The sequence below is a fragment of the Pituophis catenifer genome, unplaced genomic scaffold (genome assembly GCF_029215685.1).
Source record: "Pituophis catenifer annectens isolate HBS135680 unplaced genomic scaffold, rPitCat1.0.hap2 SCAF_7, whole genome shotgun sequence".
NCBI classification, from domain to species: Eukaryota; Metazoa; Chordata; class Lepidosauria; order Squamata; family Colubridae; genus Pituophis; species Pituophis catenifer.
This window is the reverse complement of record NW_027256887.1, coordinates 2,129,587-2,153,207: the sequence shown is the minus strand read 5'-3', so window position 1 is coordinate 2,153,207 and position 23,621 is coordinate 2,129,587. Positions and strand designations below refer to the sequence as shown.

Here is a 23,621-nt window from a genome sequence, read left to right as displayed (position 1 = left end):
AGGGGAAAGGGAAAGATGGAAAGAGAAATAAAGGAGGAAAAAAGAGAAAGGGAAAGGAAGAAAAGAAAAGGAAGAGAAAAGGAAAGACAAAAAGGGAAAGAAAGGAGTGAAAGCTAGAAAAGACAAGGGAAAGAGAAAGAGGGGGAATGAAAGATAGAAAGGGGAAGAAGAAAAGGGAAAGAGAGAAAAGACAAGAGAAAGAGAAAGAAGGGAAAAGGGAAAGAGAGAAAGGGAAAGAGGGAAAAGACAAGGGAAAGAGAAAGAGGGAAAAGGGAAAGAACAGAAAGGGAAAGAGGGAAAGAAAGGAGAGAAAGCTAGAAAAGACAAGAGAAAGAGAAAGAAGGGAAATGAAAGGGAGAAAGGGAAAGAGAGAAAAGACAAGAGGAAGAGGAAGAGAAAGAGGGGGAAAGAAGGAAAGAAAGGAGGGAAAGGGAGAAAAGCCCAGGAGAAAAAGAGAGGGAAAGAGGGGAAAGGACCTGGCGGCTTCCCAAGGCGCGTCCTCGCTTCTTGCCGCGGCCGCGGAGCGAGTCAACTCCCCGGAAAAGCCGGGGCGGAGGCTCTTCCTTGCGTCAGCTGACCGGAGCCAGCAGGGAGCGGGCCGAGGATTCCCAGGCCGGCCGCCGCACCGCGCCCTCCTTTGCGCTCTCCCGTTTGCGCTTTTACGCACCAGCCGGGCCGCCTTGGCACCCAACAGCCGCTGCCCGGCCGGGCCCTGCCGCGGGGGCCCCTGAGCCACTGAGCCGGGGGAAGAGCCCGCTTGGAGCCGCCGCCCCGGGGAAGCCCGCCCCGGAGCTCCTGCCCGTCCGAATGGGCCACTAAGCGGGGTCTCCTTTCCTTTCCCTCTCCGGCCCTGGAAAGGCTTCCTCTGCGCCCCGTTTCTTGCAGCCGCTTTTGCAAAAGGTAAGGAAGGTTGGGGAAGGGCCTGGCCCGATCCAAGCAAGGAGCTGCGCACCCGGAGACTGCGCTCAGCCCTTGGCCAGTGCTTGCAATGCTCCTCTCTCTTCTTTGCATGCAGGGGGTCCTCGACTTGCAAACAGGCTTGCTTTGCGGAATCGGTTGGCCCACAAGATAGATATATATAGGGGAGGAGCTTGGATTTCTCCAAAGTGAAGACAACACAGGTAAATTCTGGACTTCGTTTAGTGACCGTTTGCAATTACAGCGACTGGTTTTTTCCACACTTACGACCTTTGCAGCGTTCCCCACAGTCACGCCATCAAAATTTGGCTGCAACGGATTCATATTTATGACCTTTGTTGCGTCCCCGGGGTCACGCACAGTCCCCTTTTGCGACCTGACAAAGCAAAGTCAGTGAAGAAGACAGGTTCGCTTCATAACCGGGTTACTAACTTATCAATGGCAACGATTCGCTTAACAACGGTGGCCAGGAAAGTCATAAAACGGGGCAAAACTCACGTCACAACAGAAATGCTGGGCCCAATTGTGATTGTAAATCAAGGATTATACCGAGATTCAGTTTCAGCGAGAGGCCTTTCCTGGCCCTGCCATCACAGAGATCAATAAACAGAATAACAAAGAGTGGGAAGGGACCTCCGAGGTCTTGTAGCCCAACCCCCTGCTTAAGCAGGAGGCCCTCTGCCATTTTGTCCAGTCTCTTCTTAAAAACCTCCAGTGATGGAGCATTCACAATTTCTGGAGTCAAGATTTGGAGCAGGGCCCTTCCTGAAATGAGAACAGGTTTTATCCAAGCAGGAAAAGGGGTCTCTTATTGCTTTGGGGGAAATTGCTGTTTCCCCCCCACTCCATCACATACTGGCGTCACCGATTTACATGCATGAATGCTCAGAGCTGGAGCACCCCAAATCATGGAAAGATCACGCACTTTCCTACAAGTAGCAACAGGTAAACTGTAGAAACTTTTTTCCAAGCCATCTTTCTTCTCATGTGATTTTTCAGTTTGTAATTCAGGGGGCCTTCAGATTAGGCTCAAGGATAGAGCGATTACCAAATATGATAAAACTTTAAAAGACTTTTTATAATCTCAGGAGTTTCTTGTGCTTCACCAGCCAGTGCAAAGCAGCGTTTTTTCAAACTTGGAAAACTTTTAAGAGGGTGTGGACTTAAAACTCCCAGAATTCTTGAGGAAAGCTGGATAAGGTGTGTGTGGACTTCAGCATCCAGAATTGTCCTGCACGCTGGCCGAGGACTTCTGGGAGTTGAAATCCACGCCTCTTCAAACTGCCAAGTTTTTTTGGTGGGGGGGGGGATTGTTTGCAGAGAAAGGTGAAGACTTTAAAAGGGTAATCCGTCCTGGCCAAAACGGTTATTTTGCACAATAACTTTGCCAAAGCCTGAAATGCTGGGAAAGAGAAAAAATACCCAACTTTTTGGTCCACTGAGAAATTTGTTTTAATAATGAGCGCAAGGTTTCTTATTCCTTAAAAATAGGAAGAAGGCATCTTGAGTTTCCATCCGCAGTTACATTAAATGTTATTTTCCTTTTGTTTGTAGTTAGTAAAACACTTGAAGGTGTTTATTACTAATTTGGTTACACATTTGAGCTTTTGTTACATTTCTTTTTTTTTAAATTTGGATCCCTATTCTTAGTTAAGTTTTAGGCTGCTCTTTTCTGGATTGGCTTACTTGTTGGAAATAGCATAGAAGGGTCATATGATTTGAGGTTTTATCTTGAAGAAAAGTTGTGACTTCAGGTTTTTGAAAATAATTTGGGCCCTTTAGAATGAGAGGGGAAAAGTTGAGTTAAAGACACACTGGCCTGTTTTAATTTTGCTCCAGGAGTCTTGTTTTACCAAATGAAAATATTTTTTTAGGAAACTATAAAGTGTACTGTATATTAATAGAAACTGTAAAAGGCTTAGAGGCATTATTTTGTTTAATAGGCTTACTATAATGAACGTGGAATATGAGTGCTTTGATAATGACTAGTTGTAGTCACAGTGAACAAGAAAGTACTTCGTTTCTTGTTGGGATCCATAAATTATAACATGTTTTAATCACGAAGAGCATTTAATGATTTTGATTGTTAATTCAGCTAATTCTACTATCATCCCGATTTATTTCTGAGTTTCTTCAAAGGACTGTCCTGAAATAGATGTTTTTTCTAAGCTTTTTAATTTGAATTACAACTAATGATTGCAGAAAAGTTTAATATTATTAAGAACTTCCGGTTGAGCAGAACGCTCCTTTTTTTAAAAAAATCATATTTAGAAAATTGGAATACATTCAAAGCATATATTCTAGAACCTGATAGATATTTGATGTTAGACTGGGAAAAAAAAAAGAATAATAAAGACATGTTCCAGTATTCTGTCTGGAGCTTTAAAACCAACTAATTTTAGATGATTTTAGAATGCTTCATTAAAAAGATATTTATACGTACCCTGTGGTAAGATGGGTGGCCAATAAATTTGACGAATATATTAACAAAAGAAAAAACCTTTTTAATGCAAACTCCATTAAACTTTTAACTCTTTGGGACTCTTGCAAGATATATGTTTGCTACAGCTAGGAAGAAACCTATCAATTTTAGTTTTATACATTTGGGAAAAAAAATAGTTAAATATCTATCGCTGTTTTATGTCAGAAATCATGGAGGAATCTTATAGACTAGAGCATGTATGTAAAACTAAGGGAAAATTGGGGCAATTATATTATGAACACTAAGTATTTTTTTAAATGCACAGAAGAAAAAAACTGTCAATTGGGTGTGAAAACTGTCGACTGAAGCAATCAAAATATCTGAATCTTATCTCTGGAATTCAGGCCAGAAACAGTGATATATTGCCATTGTATTCAGAGACACGGTCTATTAGTCACCAGGTTTTTATTTTTATGTTTATTCTCAAGTACTGTATATCAATCAGATTGAACTGCAAAACTGAATAACAGGTTTTTGGGGACGGAAATTCTCAAGTGTAATACATAAAAGCAATTTGGCATAACCATAGCTAATAACAAAAAAATAACAGATTTATAAAATGAAGGAAAGTTCCTAAAATCCCCATTGAATGTAAAACCCTTATAGATTTATTAGCAGAAGTCATTAATGAGTTATTTAATCGTACTAAAAAAATTCCTTTTTCATTCTGTGAGGCTTATAGTACCAGACCAAAATCAGAGGAAGATTCAGAGAAAGAATTATAGACCAATATTGATTGTTTAATGTGGATGCATAGATTCTGGATTCTGATTACAAAACATATTGCTATTTATAGTTTATCTAACTTGTCTGAAACAGACAGATCTCTGATAATATTTTAATAATCATATAATCATATGAATATGATTTTAATGATTTGCTGTTTTGGAAATAGCTGTGCATAACTTAAATCAGCCAGGGGAAGGAAGCACTTGTATAATTTTGGTGACCTCAGAAGCTTAGTGGATTAAACCATAGTTTGAATTTAGATAGCAAACTCCATAACTTAAGTTAGACGGGAAGTTGCAGAAAGAATACAAAAAGCATTTTTTTAAAAAGTGTAGAAAGGTTAAAATTGGAGAGTCTAGATGAGTTTTTCAAACTTGGCAATTTTAAGACGTGTAAACTTCAACTCCCACAATTCCCCAGTGGAGAATTCTTAAAATTGCCAAGTTTGAAAAACTGGTTTATCCAATTTTAACCCTCCTTTAAAAAAAAAAAAAATCCCAGTGGGGAATTCTGGAAGTTGTAGTCCACACGTTTTAAAATCGCCCTGTTCTAGATCAGGGTCTTGTATTAAGATTGTTTCTCTTTTCTTTCTCTCCATTCCTTTTTATTTTAAAAAAAAAAAACTGAAGCTACAGGAGCCATGTCGAAGAAGCCTTTAAACATCCCTCTGGAAAACGGAAAGTCGGAGAAGTCCGAAGTGGAGAATGGACACCCCAACCTGATGCCACCCACCCTCAGCACCTCCAGTGTGGAAGAGATGGTCCAACAGATGAAAGAACTCATCACGGAGAACAACGAACTTAAAGGTGAACGTTCAGCATCGAACATTGGCGAGCAGGTCCTTCTCGGACCTCTATGTTCCACAGAAGATACCGCCTCTGGGTCTCTTCACCCTGTAGTAAGAATTACTACTAAACACTTAGGCTTAAGATGCCCTGGATGCCCTAGTTCCTCTGATCTTTGGGGATATAGGCAAGTGATTAAATTCTAATTAATTGTTTTCTATTTTCTATATTTTAATGAAAAGAAGGATCAGGGGTGACACGATAGAAGTGGTCCAATATCAGAGGGGTTTCCACGAGGAGGAGGGGATCAACTTATTCTCCAAAGCACCTGAAGGCAGGACAAGAAGGAATGGCTTCCCCATGGCAGGGGAAGGATACTGCAAAATCTCCATTCCCACCCCACTCCAGGGGAAGGATACTGCAAAATCCCCATTCCCTCCCCACTCCTGGGAGAAGGAAACTGCAAAATCTCCATTCCCTCCCCATTCTGGGGTCAGCCAGAGGTGGTATTTGCTGGTTCTCCAAACTACTCAAAATTTCCGCTACCAATTCTCCAGAACCTGCTGGATTTCACCCCTGGTTAAGGCCCTCCTCAAAGTATTTCTTGCAATATTGGTAGATGGTCAGTGCCAGTGGTGGTATTCATCCGGTTCGGACCGATTCGGGCGAACCGGTAGCGGGAACCGTGAGTGGGCCTGCTCACCCGGCCCGGCGCTATGCTGTCCTATTTAGTCACGTTTTCGAGGCCGGCCGCCTCTGAGGAAGACACGCGCGGTGAACCAGTTGTAAAAATATGTGAAACCCACCACATCCCGCCCTCCCCAAAATTTTTCCTTGAACCCACGTTCAGTGTTTTTAGGGAACAGGTCATGCGGACATCTAACTGGGTATTTCTTGGGGTCAACCAGAAGCCATGAGGCAACGGAACCAAGCCATGAAGGACCGTTTCGAGGAGCTTTCCGCCTGGAAGGAGAAATTGAAAGACGAACGGGAATTTTACGAATCGAAATTCAAGGAAGCCCGGCAGTGTTTGGCAGCCAAGTGTCTGGAGAATGAAAGCCTCCACCAGAAGCTCCAAAGCCTGGAAGAAAAAGAAGAAAGGAGCACCACGGTAAGTGAAAAACAAGATTTTTGACTTTGTCTGGGGCCGAGAAGGAAGAGGGGGGGCTCCCAAATTGAAAAACCAGCCAAAAAAAAAAAAACTGTTTACAGGTAGTCCTTGACTTACAACCACAACGGAGCCCAAAACTGATGACGCCGAGTGAAAAATTTGTTTAAGTGAGTTTTGCCCTGTTCTACGGCTTTTCTTGCCACCGTTGTTAAGTGAATCACTTGCCATCGATAAGTTAGCAACCTGGTTGTTAAGTGAATCTGGCTTCCCCTCCTTAGACTTTGCTTGTCAGAAGGTCGCAAAAGGGGGATCACGTGACCCTGGGACGCTACAACCGTCATAAGTATGAATCGGTTGCCTAAGCGCCTGAATTTTGATCACGGGAATGCTACAAAGGTCGTAACTATGAAAAATGTTCCTAAGTCCCCTTTTTTCAGTGCCGTTGTAACTTTGCACAGTCACTAAATGAAGCGTTGTAAGTCGAGGACTTTCTGTATTTATTGCCGTATGACGGTTGGAACCTTTCGCGGTTTGGCCCGTAACATCTCGGCCGCTCTGGAAGGTGAGTCACACCTGGGTTTCTTCTCCTAGGAGAGTCCCATTTTGAGGAAGGAGATGACCCAAGAGGTGGAACAACTGAAGGCCCAGGTGGCCAAGCTGCAGGCCGAAAAGGCGGACCTGGTAGCCATCATCTCAGAGCTGCAGCTGAAGCTCAACGCGGCCGCAGCCGAAGACTCCTTCGTCGAGATCAGAATGCATGTAAGCGTCCTCCGATCCTCCCTCAAGAAGGATCCGGTCACAGGCAGGGAGTTTTCTCAATCTTATGTACAGATCTTCAAACCCAAAACCTGTTTAATGGGCTTTATCATCATCATTTAACGATCCCATAATCCTCTGCGGGTTGAAGTCTGGGCAACTGAAGGGAGCTGAGTGTTTACTGGCCGGATGCCTTTCCTGTCGCCAATGCGGAGTTTTGTTCAGCAGATATATTCTCTAAAATTTTAAAAGAATTAAAATTTTATTTTACTAAGACCCAACTGGAAAATAAGCCCTAGCATGATTTTTCAGGATGCTCTTATTATAAGCCCTACCCCAAAAATAAGCCCCAGTTCAGATCGTCAGCCAGAACAAATACATTGAATATCATATTTCCCGGGAAATAAGACCTACCTGGAAAATAAGCCCTAATGCATCTTTTGGAGCAAAAAATCAATATAAGACCTGGTCTTATTTTCGGGAAAATACGGTAATTATTAATGTAATAGTGTAATACACGAAGTACTAATGTAATTACTCATGTAATTAACAATTGCAAGGATTCGCTTAACAGTGGTGGCAAGAAAGGGTCGTAAAACAGGGCAAGACTCACTTAACAACTGTCACTCTTAGTGACATAAATTTTGGGCCGTAAGGCGAGGACTACCCATAGCCTCAGAGGTGGCAACCCCGATTATTTAATCTCCGGGATGGATTTGGAAGTGGGTGAGGAAGGGCAAAGGAGAAAGAAGGGAGACCTTAAAATTGTAGAGATCCAAGGTGGATGAGAACTTTAAAAGGATTCACTTCGCCTCCAGTTTGCCAGCTTTCCCTCTCCCCACCACCACACACACCCCTCCCCAAAATCAGCTTGGCTGGTTTGTTTGCCAGAAAAAAACTCTCATTTACTCTGCTTCTTACAACCTGTTCTTAAACTGCTGTGTAGTTACATGTATGTATCTGTATGTAAATCCCCATCCACAGCACTTTTTTTTAAAAAAAAAAAAATATGGTAAAATGAGGCAAGTCTCCCTTAACAACTTTCTCGCTTAGCAACAGAAATGTTGGACTCAGTTCTGGACTACCTGTAATTTAGGCTTGGGGTGGGAGGGGAAGGGTATTCATGTGTTAATTAGGAAATCCTGTGACTCCTCTTCATAAAATGGTAAGGAAAGTTTTCTTCTATGAGATTACCATAATTTTGAGCTGGTCCCACTTCGTTTCTTAAACCAGGAAATGCTTTTAGCAAACAAGTTAAAATACACTTTTGTTTGTATTGTATTTTCTAAAAAAGACTTCTATCTGTTAACGTTTCTTAAAAGTGTGGTTGTTTTTCTAGGCTTGTGAACACTGTAGGCCACTTAACAAAAATGCAAATTGTACAGGCTGAATGTAATGTTACCCGTGAGCACCTGGCTCACTTTTTTTTTTTTTTTTTTTGCTTTAATTTATATGCCACCCTTCTCCGGAGACTCAGGGCGGCTTACAATGCGTTAAGCAATAGCCTTCATCCTTTTGTATATTTATACAAAGTCAGCTTATTGCCCCCACAAACTGGGTCTTCAATTTACCTACCTTAGAAAGGATGGAAGGCTGAGTCAACCTTGAGCCTGGTGAGATTTGAACTTGCAGTAATTGCAGACAGCAGTTGTTAATAACAGTGCTTTAGTCCACTGTACTACAGGCTACATTGCCAGTCCTACCCCCAAAAATAAGCCCCAGTTAAGATCATCACATAGACAGATGCACTGCGTAACATATTTTCCCCGAAAATAAGACCTACCTGGAAATTAAGCCCTACCTGGCATCTTTTGGAGCCAAAAATTAATATAAGACCAGGTCTTATTTTCAGGCAAACACAGGTAATTCCTTTTGACACACCCATAAAGTGTGTTTATTCGGAGACGGGAAACCAGTCAATCGAAGTGACAAAGCCATTCGTTGTTTTCTACAGGAAGGAGAAGCGGAGGGGTCTGTGAAAGGACATCAGGATGCAGACGTGAAAAGAATAAACGGGAACGCAGCTATGTACGTGTGAGTAGATTTTCTCGGCTCTTTCGAACTTCTGCTTCTGTCCTGCCCTCCTTTTCCAGCTCGGTCAACAGCTGCTTAGGACAGCTGCTGAAAAGGAGAATATTCTACATCCACAGGTAGTCCTGGACTTACGAGCGTCACTGAGCCCAACGTTTCTGTTGCTAAGTGAAGCATTGGTTAAGTGTTTTACGACTTTCCTCGCCACCGTTGTTAAGCGAATCATTGCAGTTGATAAGTTAGTAACCCGGTTGTTAAGCGAATCGGGGTTCTCCCCCATCTTAGAAGGTCACAAAAAGGACTCCAGGGATTCTGCGGCCGTCATAAATATGAACCCGTTGCCAAGCATCTGAATTTTTATCATTGACCATGGGGAATCCTGCAATGATTGTAAGTGTGAAAGAAGTCACTTTTTTTGGGGTGCCGTTGTTAACTTTGGACAGTCACTAAATGAACTGTTGTAAGTTGAGGACTATCTGTATCTGGAAGGGGCTGAAGACAGACCCTTCCCTAATTCATATGAGTATAAGGTACAGTGCAAGCAACTTGCAAGATTCTATTATTAGTAGTATTACTACTAATAATAATAATAGTGGCCTTGTGGTGGAGTTGATCTCCTGGTGTGGTCTACCTGGTGGGTAGACTTAGGTCGTAATCCAAATTCAGTCGTGAATTCACTTATTGGGTGCCAGCTTGTTGGTTGAGCTCCATAACTGAATCTGGATTTCAACCTTCCTTGACTTAAGAGGAGAGGTCTTCAAACTTGGCAGCTTTAAGTCTTGTGGACTTCAACTCCTAGAATTCAACCTTCCTTGATTTAAGAGGAGAGGTCTTCAAACTTGCCAGCTTTAAGACTTGTGGACTTCAACTCCTAGAATTCTCCAGCCAGCTATGCTGTCTGGAGAATTCTGGGAGTTGAAATCCACAAGTCTTAAAGCTGCCAAGTTTGGGGACCCCTAACTTAAGAGTAAGGGAGTGCTCATCATTTCATCCCAAATGTGTCTTTTCTATCTTATTAAAGCCGGAATAAATCTGTGGACGAAGCCAGGAAATACTTGGAAAAAGAAGAATTAACCGTCAGCCAGCTTCTGCATTCCCTCAGGACCGAAACTCAGAAGCGGGAAGCCCTGGAAAATAAGATGCAGGAACTGAAGGACAAGTGTCAACAGTCTGTATTCTTCTAGTTGTATCTGACATCTTTGCTAGCCAGCTTCAACCTTTGTGCTTCAACCATTCTCTCGCTTCCGCGTGTAACTCTGTAGTATCTCCATCTTGGCGTCCTTGCCCCAAACAAGATTTTGGTGTTCTCCAGCCAATCAACCCCAAAAAGGTGGAGATGGAGTTGAACTTCATCTCACCTACTTCTAGGAGAGCAGAAGTAGGGAGAGCAACCCAGCTGTGGTGGGACAGATGGGAAGAAGGCAACGCAAACGAGCGTGTTAGCTTGGAGGAAGTAGGTGGAAGGCCACCAATGGTTAGCTGTCCCATTGTGCATCTCCACAGGAAGTGCTGACTGGTTGTTGTAGCCTTTCCTGTTGAATAGGAGCCAAGCCATAGAGTTGACTCATTTTCAGTGGCTAGAAAGGTCTTCAGCTTCATGGCACGTATCTCAGATAGTCCAGTTTTTAAAAACTTTGTAAAGAGGTGATAAGAGGCCTTATCAGTGCTCAGGTCATACCACTATGGCTCTTGAGCATCCAAAAAAGCTTCAAGCATGTTCTTGGGCACTTATATGACCTTAATATAAGACCTTTATGTTATGGCTCTCGGCAATTTAAGATGCAACTTGAGTTAAACAGCTCGTCCTTCAAATCTTTTTTTAAATCTTTTTTATTTTATTCGAAAGGTTAAAATACAAAACGAGAATAAATTAAACAGCGATAAAACCAAACCAAACAAAAACATTGAAAAAATGTGAATTTAAAAAACAAAAAAGATATATAATTATCCCCCCCTTAAACGCCAACAAATCTATTGTAACAATAGCTTGTCCCCTTTGCAAAGCAGGTCCAAAATGTTTAAGCTTGTACATCTGTTTGCATGTGCATCCATTTGCAACATCCTTCAAATTCTGCAAAAAAAAATATTCAAGCTAAATGCGCTTTGATCAGACGTTCTAGATGAATGTTTCACCGGAAACCTTGCTTTCCACAGGCTGTTGAGTTTGAAAAAGAAAACAAACGACAAAGGCACTCAAACGGAACCAGAAACCCACAAGAAAGAAGAGAGAAGTGAAAGTGTAAGTACTACCCATTTACCAATAGAAGAAAATATTTGTAGCTCAGGGTTGAGTTGTGGGGGTCCTTGGTGCTCTCTGAGCTTGGCGATTTTCTTGCAGACATTTCATGACCCAATTAGGTAACATCATCAGTGCTGAAAGAGGAAGAGGAAGAGAAGGACTGTAGGGTCCTTGGTGCTCTCTGAGCTTCGTGATTTTCTTGGTGTTTGGTAATGAAACATTGCAAGAAAACCACCAAGTTCAGAAAGCATCAAAGACCTCCACAGTCGTCTTTCTACTCCTCCTCCTCCTCTTCCTCCTCCTCTTCCTCTCCACACCCACACACACCCTGTCGAAGCGTGACTCAGCCTCGTTCCCCCCCCCCAGGGAAACTTAATTAATTAGAAGTGAAACTGTAATTAATTAGAGGTGTATGGATCTTGTTTTCCATGCTGTATGCTTTCAAAGAAGGAAAACCCGAAGTATATATTCTAAGAAACATTTTATTATAAAGAAATAAAACAAACTTACTACATCGTTACCGGACAAAGGAGAAAGATCAAGAAGTTAGAAAAGAAAGAATGTAGACATGCTCAGTAGTTCAATGTCTCACAAGACCAGTCTTATCTCTCTTGCTATAGAGACGTGATAAGGTTCCCCGGCAGACTACCGTAAATCTCAGAATGGATGCTCGGCTGACAAATACTTAACGCAGTGACACACCCCTCCCTTCTAGCACTGATGGTGTCACACGCATCACTTAAAAATGGGGTGCGTTTTAAACTTGGTTGCAAGTACCCCCCTTCTTTGCTGTCCCCTACTTAAACAGAAAACTCTTCCCGTGAGTGACCAACAATGGTGCATTTTGCAGAATCAGCCAGGAATACACACTGGTTTTGTAGGAGCATCGGTTGTGTGTGTGTGTGTGATTCTTGAACTGTGCCTCAAGGGCCACAACAAGGGTTTGTTTTAAATTCTGAGCGGGCGATTTATTTTAGAGTCAGATACCTGTTTGACTTCTGCTTGTGCTGTTGGCTGCATTCTTTTGCGCCTTGTCATGTTTTCAGCAAGACTGGATCGGGGGTTTTTCGGTTGACCAATTCGCTCTTTTAGGTGGGCAGCGAAGTGGAAGTGCTGAATCTGCAAGTCTCTGCCCTTTTCAGAGAGCTCCAGGAGACCCACGCCAAGTTAAAAGAAGCCGAAGTAATTCAGAAAAAGCTGCACGAAAAGTAAGCATCTTATGCTGTCAAAAGCCTTTTTTTAAGTCGAACTCAACTCCGGGAGAAAACATTGAACAATCCAGGTAGTATTTCTTGGCCATACAAGAAGTCCTTGACTTAAGACGGTTGGTTTAACGATGGTTCAAAGTTACCTCAGCCTCAGCCCATCCTTAAAGACCGTTGCACATCCTCAAAGTTGTGTATAGGTAGTCCTCGACTTGCGACCACAATTGAGCCCAAAATTTCTGTTGTTCAATGAGACATTTGTTAAGTGAATTTTGCCCCCTTTTATGACCTTTCTAGCCACTGTTGTTAAGTGAATCACTGCAGTTCTTAAGTTAGTAACCCAGTTGTTAAGGGAATCTGGCTCCCCCCTTGGCTTTGCTCAGCAGGAGGTCGCAAAAATCACGTGAGCCCGGGGACACTGCGACGGTCATAAAGCTGAGTCAGTTGCCAAGCGTCCAAATATTGATCACATGAGCACGGGGATGCTGCAACAGTCGTAAGTGTGCAAAATGGTCATAAGTCACTTTTTTCACTGCCGTTGTAACTTCAAAGGGTCACTAAACGAACTGTTGTAAGTCGAGGACTATCTGTATGCCGCGCCCCATAGTGCTTTACAAGCCTCTCTGGGTGATCTACAATGTGGAAGTATTATTTGTTTCTTGCCCCTAACAATCTGAGTCCTTATATTACCAACCTCGGAAGGATGGACGGCTGAATCAAGCTTGACCCAGTCAGGATTGAACTGCTGGCAGCCGGCAGAGTCAGCCTGCAATACTGCATTCTGAACACTGTGCCACGAGAAAGGGAATAAGAGGGAGGAAGGGAAGGGAAGGGAAGGGAAGGGAAGGAAGGAAGGAAGGAAGGAAGGAAGGAAGGAAGGAAGGAAGGAAGGAAGGAATGCTGAGTCAACCTTGAGCCGGTCAGAATCGAACTGGTGGCAGTTGGCAGAGTCAGCCTGCAATACTGCATTCTGACCACTGCGCCACCAGGAAGGAGGATGAGAAAGGGAATAAGAGAGGAAGGAAGGAAGGAAGGAATGCTGAGTCAACCTTGAGCCGGTCAGAATCAAACTGCTGGCAATCGGCAGAGTCAGCCTGCAATACTGCATTCTGACCACTGCGCCACCAGGAAGGAGGATGAGAAAGGGAATAGGAGGGAGGAAGGAAGGAAGGAAGGCTGGGCCAACCTTGAGCTGGTCAGGATCGAACTGCTGGCAATTGGCAGAGTCAGCCTGCAATACTGCATTCTGACCACTGCGCCACCACGGCGCTCTATCCGAAAAAATACTGGCGGTTCCTTCAGATTTTTAACCCCGTTTCTTCCCTTACGATGTCTCCATTCCCCAGGTGTCAGATTCTCGAAAAGGAACAGCCCGCCAGCGTTGGAGACTTGGATGAGAAGCAACAATTGTTGTACACCATTAAGAAGCTGGAGTTGCAGGTGGAGAGCATGCAGTCCGAAATCAAGCTCGAACAGGCGAAAACCAACGACGAGAAGTGAGTGTCGCCTTGGGAAACAGAGAGCAGAGGACTGGATCCCCCCATCTCAAAGGTGCTTTTCCAAGAGGCAACTGGACTTCCTTTGTTTGTCTTTTTTCCTTGAAGATGTTTCACTTCTCCTGCAAGAAGCTTCTTCGGTTCTTGACTGAATGGTGGAGAAAGGAAGGATTTATATTTATAGAAGCTTCTTGGAAGAAAAGCAAAAACAGTTCAAGGAAAAATACCAAGGAAGTCCAGTTGCCTTTTGGAGTTAAAAAAAAAAAGCATATTTGGGACAGTCACAGCAAATGTTTTATTTCTTATTTCCTTATCCCCTGTGTATGTTGCCAAGCAGTGTTTCCGGATGGAAAACTGGTTAAAGCTGTGCACTGCAGATTTGGCATTAAAGGTAAAGGTTCCCCTCGCGCATACGTGCTAGTCGTTCCTGACTCTAGGGGGCGGTGCTCATCTCCGTTTCAAAGCCGAAGAGCCAGCGCTGTCCGAAGACGTCTCCGTGGTCATGTGGCCGGCATGACTCAACGCCAAAGGCGCACGGAACGCTGTTCTCTTCCCACCAAAGGTGGTCCCTATTTTTCTACTTGCATTTTTTTACGTGCTTTCGAACTGCTAGGTTGGCAGAAGCTGGGACAAGTAACGGGAGCTCACCCCGTTACGCAGCACTCGGGATTCGAACCGCTGAACTGCCGACTTTTCGATCGACAAGCTCAGCGTCTTAGCCACTGAGCCACCGCGTCCCACAATTTGGCATTAACCAGGCTGGGAAAGGGGGAAAGCGGGAGTAGGAGAGACCCTCTGTTGGCGCTTAAATTTTCTCTTCCTCCTCCTCCACCAGAGCCAAATTTCATAGCCTCCAGGATGCCTACGGCAAGCTGGGAAAGGAACTGAGCGAGGCTTTGCAGACAGTTGAAGAATTAAAAGGCAAAGAGGTGAGCTTCGCTCTAGACCAGGAGGACCGTGGGAGAAAGGGATGGAGGGGCCTTGTGGGAAAATAGCCCGGGCTTCCCACTTGCCACCCAGGCAGAGATTAGAAAGCGCTGATTTTGGGGCGGCTGTGAAATGGCTGTGAATATTGAGCCCCACTGAGGACAGCGGGGTTGGGCTAAGGATGGGAAGCCATCTTGGACGGCTACTCCTTAAACCTACACTGAGTTTCCTCCTCTTCTTCCTTCTATCTTCTCCTCCTCCTATCTCTTCCTTCTCCTTCACCTACTACTACTATCTCCTCTTTTTTCTCCTTCTAGCTCCTCCTTCTATCTTCTCTTCCTTCATCTTCTATCTCCTGCTTGTCTTTTTTCATCTCTTCCATCTTCCTCCTCCACTTTCTCTTCCTCCTCCTTCCTCCAATTTCTCCTCTTCCTCCTCTTATCTCTTCCTTCCTTTTTTCTACCTCCTCCTCCTTCTGTCTCCTTCTCCTGTTCCTTCTATCTTCTCTTCCTTCTCCTCCTCCATCTCCTCCTGCTCTTTTTTCTATCTCCTCCATCTTCCTCTTCCACCTCCCCTCCTCCTATCTCTTCCTTCTCCTCCTCCTGCTCCTTATATCTCCTCTTCCTTCTCCTTCCCTTTTTTCTACCTCCTTCTCCTGTCTCCACCTTCTTCTATGTCCTTCTTCTTCTGTCTCCTTCTTCTATCTTCTCTTCCTTCTCCACCTCCATCTTCTATCTCCTCCTGCTCTTTTTTCTATCTCCTCCTCTGCCTCCTCCTTCCTCCTCCTCCTCTTCCTTCCATATGGGATGGTTTTCAACTTCCCAGCCTACATTACATTTCCTGGTAGTCTCTCATCCAAGCAGGAACCGGGTCCAACCCTGCTTAGCCATTTTTTCCCCCAAGATCGACTTGGTGACTGGGCCCCTGGAATCCAACAGGTGACATCCTACTGCAGGGGCAGGAATCCAACAGGTGACATCCTGATTCATCCTACTGCAGGGGCAAAGGGCCAACCAGGCGACGTTAGACGAATTAATTCACAAACTGGATCTTGCCGAAAAGGCTCTGGCTGCCAAGCAGTTACAGATCGACAAAATGAAGCAAACGCTTATGAAGCAAGAAGAAGAGCTGGAGACGATGGCTGTCCTGCGAGCTCAGGTATAGTTGAACAGGGTGTAACTTCCCGGGTCTGGTCTGTAGCTTGAGATTCCTTCCTGGTGGTCTTCCATCCTGATCGGGGACTGGCCCTGCTTAGTTGCGAAGTCCAGTCAGGTCCTGTCGCCTGAAAAAAAGTAGAGGAGATCTTCCTCACTTGATCTCAACTCCTGATGACTTTGTGGATACGTCCACCTAGCTTTTTGGGGGGCATGGAAGTGGTTTGAAATACCTGGGTCGTTTTTCAATTTCCCAGCCAAGGCTAGATTTCGTGGTGGTCTCCCATCCAATCCGCACCGGGCCTCGAACCATTTAACTTCTCAGCCCAAACCAAGTCAGCCAGAAGCTGCCAGCCTGGTTAGATAGCAATAGCCCATAGACTTATATACTGCTTCAACTGCTTTGCAGTCCTCTCTAAGCGGTTTACAGAGTCAGCCTCTTGCCCCCAACCATCTGGGTCCTCATTTTACCAATCTCGGAAGGACAGAAGGCTGAGTCAACCATGAGCCAGTCAGGATCGAACTGCTGGCTGTGGGCAGAGTTAGCTTGCAATACTATATTCTAACCACTGCTCCACCAGGAAGAAGGTTGAGAAAGGAAATAGAAGAGGAAGGAAGGAAAGGAAAGGAAAGGAAAGGAAAGGAAAGGAAAGGAAAGGAAAGGAAAGAATAGCAATAGCACTTAGACGTATATACTGCTTCACAGTGCTTTTATAGCCCTCTCTAAGCAGTTGACAATCAGCCTCTTGCCCCCAACAATCTGGGTCCTCATTTTACCAACCTCGGAATGACGGAAGGCTGAGTCAGCCTTGAGCCGGTCAGGATCGAACTGCTGGCAGTGGGCAGAGTTAGCCTGCAATACTGCACTCTAACCACTGTGCCACCAGGGTTCTTAAGGTGAGCAAGGGCTGAAGATTAGACTTCAGAATGAAAATGTTGGGGACTGTTTGAAGTGAGACCGTCGTTTTCCTGAGCAGATGGAGGTCTACTGCTCCGATTTCCACGCGGAAAGAGAGGCGAGAGAGAAGATCCACGAGGAAAAAGAACAACTAGCCACACAATTGGCGTACTTCTTGGCTGAAAACCAAGAACGTGGAGATCTTGGCAGGTGAGCAACCAATGAAGGACTTCTTTTCCCTCCCTGTCTAGCAAAGAGAGTCTCATCCTTCTCCATCAAGGTTCTTGTCACCTTCTTCAGTTAATTGGACTACTGCAACGCACTCTACATGGGCCTGCCCTTGAAGAGAGTTTGCAAACTTCAGTAGGCCCAGAAGGCAGTGACATGAGCAATGTTGGGTCCACCACATGATACCTTTGTTAATTTAACAGATTAACAGAGTTGGAAGGGACCTTATAGGTCATCTAGTCCAACTCCCCGCCCAAGCAGGAGACCCTACACCATTTCTGACAGAGGGCAGTCCAGTCTCTTCTTGAAAGCCTCCAGTGATGGAGCTCCCACAACTTCCGAAGGCAACTTCTGTTCCATGGGTTGATTGTTCTCACTGTCAGAAAATTCGTCCTTATTTCTAGGTTGAATCTCTCCTTGGTCAGTTTCCATCCATTGTTCCTTGTTTGGCCTTGGAGAATAGCTTGACCCCCTTCCTCCTCTCTGGGGCAGCCCCTCAAATATTGGAAGACTACTATCCTGTCTCCCCTGGTCCTTCTCTTCCCTAGACTAGCCATGCCCAGTTCCTGCAACCGTTCATCGTTTGTTTTAGCCTCCAGTCCCCTAATCATCTTGGTTGCTCTTCTCTGCACTTTTTCTAGAGTCTCAACATCTTTTCTATAGTGTGGTGACCAAAACTGGATGCAGTACTCTAGGTGTGGCCTTACTAAGGTTTTACAGAGTGGTATTAGCACCTCACTTAATCTTGATTGTATCCCTCTGTTAATGCAATTTAGGATTGTATTGGCTTTTTTAGCTGCTGCTGCCACTGCTTTGTATGGTATGTTTTCTCACAGTTGGCTTCTGAGTTCAGTTCAAATTGATGGTGGCCTCCCATAAAGTCCTTCCTGGAAGAGGGTAGGGTTACTTCCTTGACTGCTTATCTCCAAGTCTTTCTGACCATTCTAGAAGAGCAGGTATCCCTTCTGTGAAACGGTGTCATCTAACAGGATCCAAGAACATGTTCTCTGTCACGGAAGGACGTTTCTCCTGAGGTCCAGAGGACCTTCCATCAAGCCTTAATACTGGGGTCTCCAAACCTGGCAGCTAAGACTTATGGACTTCAACTCACGGCTGGTTGAGGAATTCCGGGAATTGATGTCCCAGAAATCTTAAAATTGGCCAAGTTTGGAGATTCCTGCCTTCAAACGTTCCCCCAAATGTCAGCCACAATAGTCAGGTTTATTATGTTGGTTTGGTTGATAGATCAGAGGTAGGTTTCGAGTCAGATGTTAGCAGCATGGCATTGTATTATTGCTTGCCACAGTTCTTATTTGATCGATCGAGTTCTTGTTCTAAAATTGTCGTTAGTCCATCCATCGTGGCGCCCTCAGATCAGCAACCAAGGAAATCTTTTTAATAAATTTTTAAAAATGAATTCCTCTCGCGGAAGTGGAGAATTGGCCTTTAACATGCACCCCCCTTTCTCCTCAGGTGCTCCTTGGCAGAAATGCAAACCCGGCACGGAAGCAGGCTGTCCTCAGATCAAGGTAATTCAACTGAGTCCGCGCAGGAAGGCAGGACAAAATTTGGACAGAATGTAGTCTGTGTTTAGATCACAAATCCCGAGTGGGTTGATGAGAACCCTCCGTTTTGAGAGAAGAAGTGGTTTTACCAACAGAAGTGGATATTCATAGCTCAGGGTTGAGCTGTGGGGTCCTTTGAGGCCTCTGAGCTTGGGGGCTTTCTTGCAGACGTTTCAGGACCCAACTAGGGAACAACATCAGTGCTAGTAGGGTTGTGGGGTTTGTGGATTGGGGTCCTTGGTGCTCTTTGAGCTTGGTGGTGTATCACTTTGAAAGGAAATGATAGAACCAGGGGGGAAAAATAAAAGAAAAATTGAATTGAATTGTATACAGCTAGTCCTCGACATGCAATAGTTCATTTAGTGACCATTCAAAGTTACAACGGCACGGGGAAAAAAGTGATTTAGGACCATTTTTCACACTTAATAACCGTTGCAACATCATCACATGATTTACATTCGGATGCTTGGCAACTGACTCACCTTTATAACAGTTGCCATGATCACGTTGTCCCCTTTTTGTGACCTTCTGATGAGCCAAGTCAGCGGGGAGGACGGATTCACTTAACAACCATGTGGCTAACTTAACCACTGCAGTGATTCGCTTAACAAGTGTGTCGAGAGAAAGTCGTAACATGGGACAAAATTCACTTAACAAGTGTCTCGCTGAACAACAGAAACTTGGGGCTCAATTGTGGTCGTAAATCGAGGACTATGTGTATAAAGAAATAAAGGGAGACTAGTATAGATCTATTTCAAGCTATTTAGCTCTCATCAGCTAGCCCTACCCTTACTCGGATTCGAACTTGGGCTGCCTGCATATTAGGCAGTTGTATTAACCTCTGAGCCACAATTTCTCCTCCCTTTTATCAGCTTGAGCCAGGAGAGAGATTATATAGAAATAGATCTATACTTGTCTCCCTTTATTTCTTTATCAGCAAATATAAATTTGGTATAAAATGGTTTGTCGTGAATGCGACTGCTTGAGGGCTCCTGGATTGGAGCTGAAAAGTGAAAGGGAAGCAGGATGCTCCCTCCCACATATTGGGGTAGACCAGGTGCTTCTATAGAAGAACACTTAATATATATATTTATATTTATTTCTTTTTTCAAAAAATGTCTGTACCTGCAGGAGCTGAAGACCAGAATCAGCAACAGCAACCAAGAGATATTCCTATACATTCTTGTCCAAAATGTGGTATAATTCTTCCGGATATAGATACGCTTCAAATTCACGTTATGGACTGTATCATCTAAACACTTTTCTCAGAAATGCTCAGAAACCTGCACTTTGTAAAAAAAAATATATGTGTCCATATGCACCTTGGTTTAGGAAGCATTGGAGACCATAACAGCTTCTTCCTAAGGATTCCCTAGGGAGGTTTAGGATTTACCGTAGTTAGGCATTCAAAATTGACCTTACAAAAACTATAACGTACATCCGTGCAATCTCTTTTCCAGCTAGCTGAACCTAAAATATGTCAGCTGCGTAATCGCTAGGAACAACCACATTTGAAAAGACGACAATGTGGGGATTATTTAACACAGCTTGTTCAGTAGGAAGAGTGCAGACTGGAAGTCTTACAGAGGCAGCTTCAAAGCTGCGTATTTATATTTAATCGCATATTTTAAAAGGGTTTAAGAACGATTTCGGAGGTTGAACCCTTTCTGTAGCTGTTTTGACCGGAATGATTCATTTTATAGTTGGAAGGCATCCGTTAAAACTCAAACGATTCTGATGAAATGAGAAGAGGACTTTGGAGGATTTAAACTTTTCACCCTCAACATTTTTGTGTGGCCCTCCGTGTGGTACTGAACGACAGAGGTAAATCACATGGTGAAATACATTGACCAACAGGTAAAATAAAAGTATATTGATTGCCAATTGAGAAAATATTCACACTGGGATGTATGTGATTCTACTCTAAAATAGTCTGAAAGCCGTTGCTGCTATTCGTGGCGTATCTGTAAATGATAAAAGACGGCGAGAGCAATAATAAGAATGCTGATTTTTACTTTTGATTCATTCGATTCTTGCTTAAATTGTGATTATTTCAGCGTGGATCAAAACAGATCACGAATTACTTAACTGATGAAACAGTGCAGGAGTCACTTAGTGGTGTAATTAAATAATATATTTTAAATGTTTATTTTAAAGCTTAATTTTGTACCTCTGATTGTTCCATAAGTACCTTACTAATACAAAGTTTACAGCAAAGCTAGGAAACCATTGAAGGATAGTATTTGTGTGGGTCACACTCGCTCACCTGAGTTTTTACAGTGAGTGGTCTTGTTTAAGATAAATGAAGATTAAATTAATTAACTGCCCAATAAATACTTTGTTGGTCCTTACGTTTGAAATTTCTGTTTAAAGAATCGTCTGGATGTTATACTTGAAAAAAAAAAAGACTTAATGGCACAAGTGATAAACGAATTGTATGAATGAAAGAAAACAATAAAGCCATGTTCTGAAATAATTTGTTTTAAAGTTTACTGACGATCCTAGAGGACCTGAATAGCTTTTTAAAAACAGTGTTTTCAAGAGTTTTCTTTGGGTGCAACTGGACAAGATCTTTTAAACACTTCAGAAATGTCTTAATCCGATCTGTTGTCCCAGAAAGCTCCTCTTAGTTTATCCAACATGCGGGCCCAATAACCATACCAGATAGGTGGAAAGGATTAAAACTTATTTGCAAATGAAAGCTTGTCCAGAAGCAGCTTACAAAATGGGCACACCCTGCCTTGGAGAAGACCCCCTTTTTAAAATAATTTTGAACAGTGTACATCACTATGAACCAACTATAAAAATAAACATCATGGCAAACCAATTATAAAAGATAACCTCGTGCCTACAATTATTCTTCCATAGTCATAGTAACATAGTTCAAGATTCGACTAAACTTGAATTTAAACGAAAGAGTTTATTTTTATCGTTATCGTTCCTGAACAACTTGGTACCAGGGGAAAATTCTTCACCTTAATGAGCAAGGATTCCTAAATGTAAGGGTTTTTTTACCTATTTCTGTCCTCTTACTTAGCAAGCAAGTCAAGACCCTCGTAAAGATTACAGAACACCCTTGCCGTTACTACGTGCTGCACGGATTTAAACGGTTTACAATATTTGGGTAATAAAAATGTGGATTAACATGGGCTGTCTCCGTCAGATTCAGACTCGTACATAAAAAAAAAAAACTATCAACAAGGAAGAATAATAAGAAGTCCCCACTGTGCCAAGAAACTTTGCAGTCACATCACAAGGAAAGGGGGGCTTCCAACTACTTTCCCACCAGAAATGCAAACCAGCAAAGCACCTTTTTTCTGCAACAACCACCCTGTGAGGCAGGTTAGGCTGAGAGAAGGGAACTGCACCAAATATATTCAGTGAGCCTCTATATTTAGATCCTGATCTGTTCAGTACCTTCATCGCTACATTATCTTGGTTTGAGGGGTCCTTGGTGCTCTCTGAGGATGCTTGTTTTCTTGCAGACGTTTCATGACCCAACTAGGGAACATCATCAGTGCTAGTAGGGAGTGCAAACAGCACACCTTACTAGCACTGATGTTACCTAGTTAGGGTAATGGTAACATAAGAAAACAAGCAGCTCAGAGAGCACCAAGGACCCCTCAGTTCGACCCTGAGCTACAAATATTCTCCTTTATTGATATCTTGGTGTGGTTAATTGCAAAGAAATGTAGATTTAGATTTAAACAAATCTAAGCAAATTTAGATTTGTTTGCTGCCCATCTCGCTTCGAGGTGATTTTTGGCAGCTTACAAACACTGGAATAAAACCTTAAAACATTAAAAGCCAATATATAGCTTCGGCGTCTTTATCCTGTCTTAACTGAAGCCTGGAGATATGCAGAATTAATTGCTTTTTCAGCAAAAACCTGTCTCCTTATACAGCAGAGTCTTAACGGCGTACACCACAATTTTCCTAAATTTTAAGAATCGTGGCTTTTGCACAAAAGTACATATGCGTACACTACACTAATGCTGTAAATGCATTTTAAATGTTTATTGAAGAAGAATGCATCAGCTACATTCGCACAACTTGCTTAACCTGGGTCTTGCATTAACCCAGTTTAACCCTTGGTTAACTGGGTTTAACCCTTAAATCCAGTGGGTTACTAGCACAATGCATTAAGGTACTTAGGGGGTTGAGGGAGGAAATTGTATTAAGGGAAGCAAAGCACGTGTAGATGCAAACTCCACGTCTTCACGTGTCTAAACTAAGCCTCTGCCCTGGTAGTTGCACTTGGGTGATAAGCCCAGCTTTAAAAATCCCTACATTCTCGCTTCTAGCAACTGCGCATGCGGATCACGGGAGCGACTCTTAATTTTCTTATCTCTTTGGCTCGTCGGGCCGCAGAGCGCGCCAATCACATCCCGCCGCGCATGCGCAGTCATGAACGCCGGAACCGCTTCGGCCTCGCTCTTTGTATCCTTCCCAATGGAGTTCCATAGAGATACTAACAAAGAAATCCCTGGTTTAATGCCCGGAACTGCGTGCAGACGCGTCGGGGGCGGGTCGGAATTGAAACTTTTGGCGGGTTTTCAGCGCTGTTTCTTCTTGGGCGGAAGAGAAAAGTTTGCAATCCAGGTAAGAAAGTCGCAGCTTCGCCAGCGGGCTGCAAAAAGGGAATTGCAAGCCCATGCGTTGGGCAAAGAGAGATTTGGAAGGGTCCCCGCCGGTGCAAAAGAGGGCAGATAAGCAATTTACATTGCAAAGATTTTGCACTCAAATTCCAAGCAGCTGATCCGGAAAGTGGAGTTGCAATTGCAAAAAAGTGTGCTTTTTTGGAATGGGGTGCAATCTCAGCCTTTGCCCCTCAACAAACTTGGGGAAAGAGTAAAATTAAAAAAAAAATGAGTTTCAGTTCCAGGAATGGGAGTTGTGCAAGGAAACGGGGGAAAATGGCAAATTAAAATTTAAAATCTTCTTTATTGGAGTTGGTTTTCATGCAAGGGTGGAGTTTTGCACCCATAGAGTGGATATTTTGGCTGATTGCAATGATTCTCAACCTTAACTTTAAAGATGGAGGGCGATTTCAACTCCCAGAATTCCCCAGCCAGCTGTGCTGGCTGGGGAATTCTG

The 23,621-nt window shown here is 43.6% G+C and overlaps 1 protein-coding gene across 7 annotated transcripts; it reads left to right on the top strand.

Moving 5' to 3' along the window:
* The first annotated feature begins 600 nt into the window (after nt 1-600).
* On the top strand, nt 601-21,000 carry OPTN (optineurin). Of its 7 annotated transcripts, none has more exons than XM_070946902.1 (15): nt 601-900; nt 1,016-1,121; nt 4,765-4,935; nt 5,823-6,025; nt 6,617-6,784; nt 8,736-8,815; nt 9,834-9,980; nt 10,967-11,051; nt 12,144-12,259; nt 13,603-13,752; nt 14,588-14,681; nt 15,679-15,837; nt 16,811-16,941; nt 18,433-18,488; nt 19,656-21,000. In XM_070946902.1, the coding sequence occupies exons 3-15, from the start codon at nt 4,770-4,772 to the stop codon at nt 19,778-19,780; spliced, it is 1,680 nt and encodes a 559-aa protein (XP_070803003.1). In that variant the 5' UTR covers nt 601-900; nt 1,016-1,121; nt 4,765-4,769; the 3' UTR covers nt 19,781-21,000. The 7 variants fall into 7 exon arrangements, with proteins under 7 accessions (XP_070803003.1, XP_070803007.1, XP_070803008.1 ...); XM_070946906.1 differs by having other exon boundaries at nt 4,759-4,935; nt 5,826-6,025; XM_070946907.1 differs by having other exon boundaries at nt 4,759-4,935; nt 8,736-8,809.
* Nucleotides 21,001-23,621: the final 2,621 nt, after the last annotated feature.

Excerpts from the sequence above, each read along its gene's own strand:
- OPTN (XM_070946904.1), top strand. The coding sequence starts at position 4,770 with ATGTCGAAGAAGCCTTTAAACATCCCTCTGGAAAACGGAAAGTCGGAG. Across the intron at positions 9,981-10,966 it reads CTGAAGGACAAGTGTCAACA|GCTGTTGAGTTTGAAAAAGA; the intron begins GTCTGTATTCTT and ends TGCTTTCCACAG. Across the intron at positions 18,489-19,655 it reads CAGGCTGTCCTCAGATCAAG|GAGCTGAAGACCAGAATCAG; the intron begins GTAATTCAACTG and ends CTGTACCTGCAG.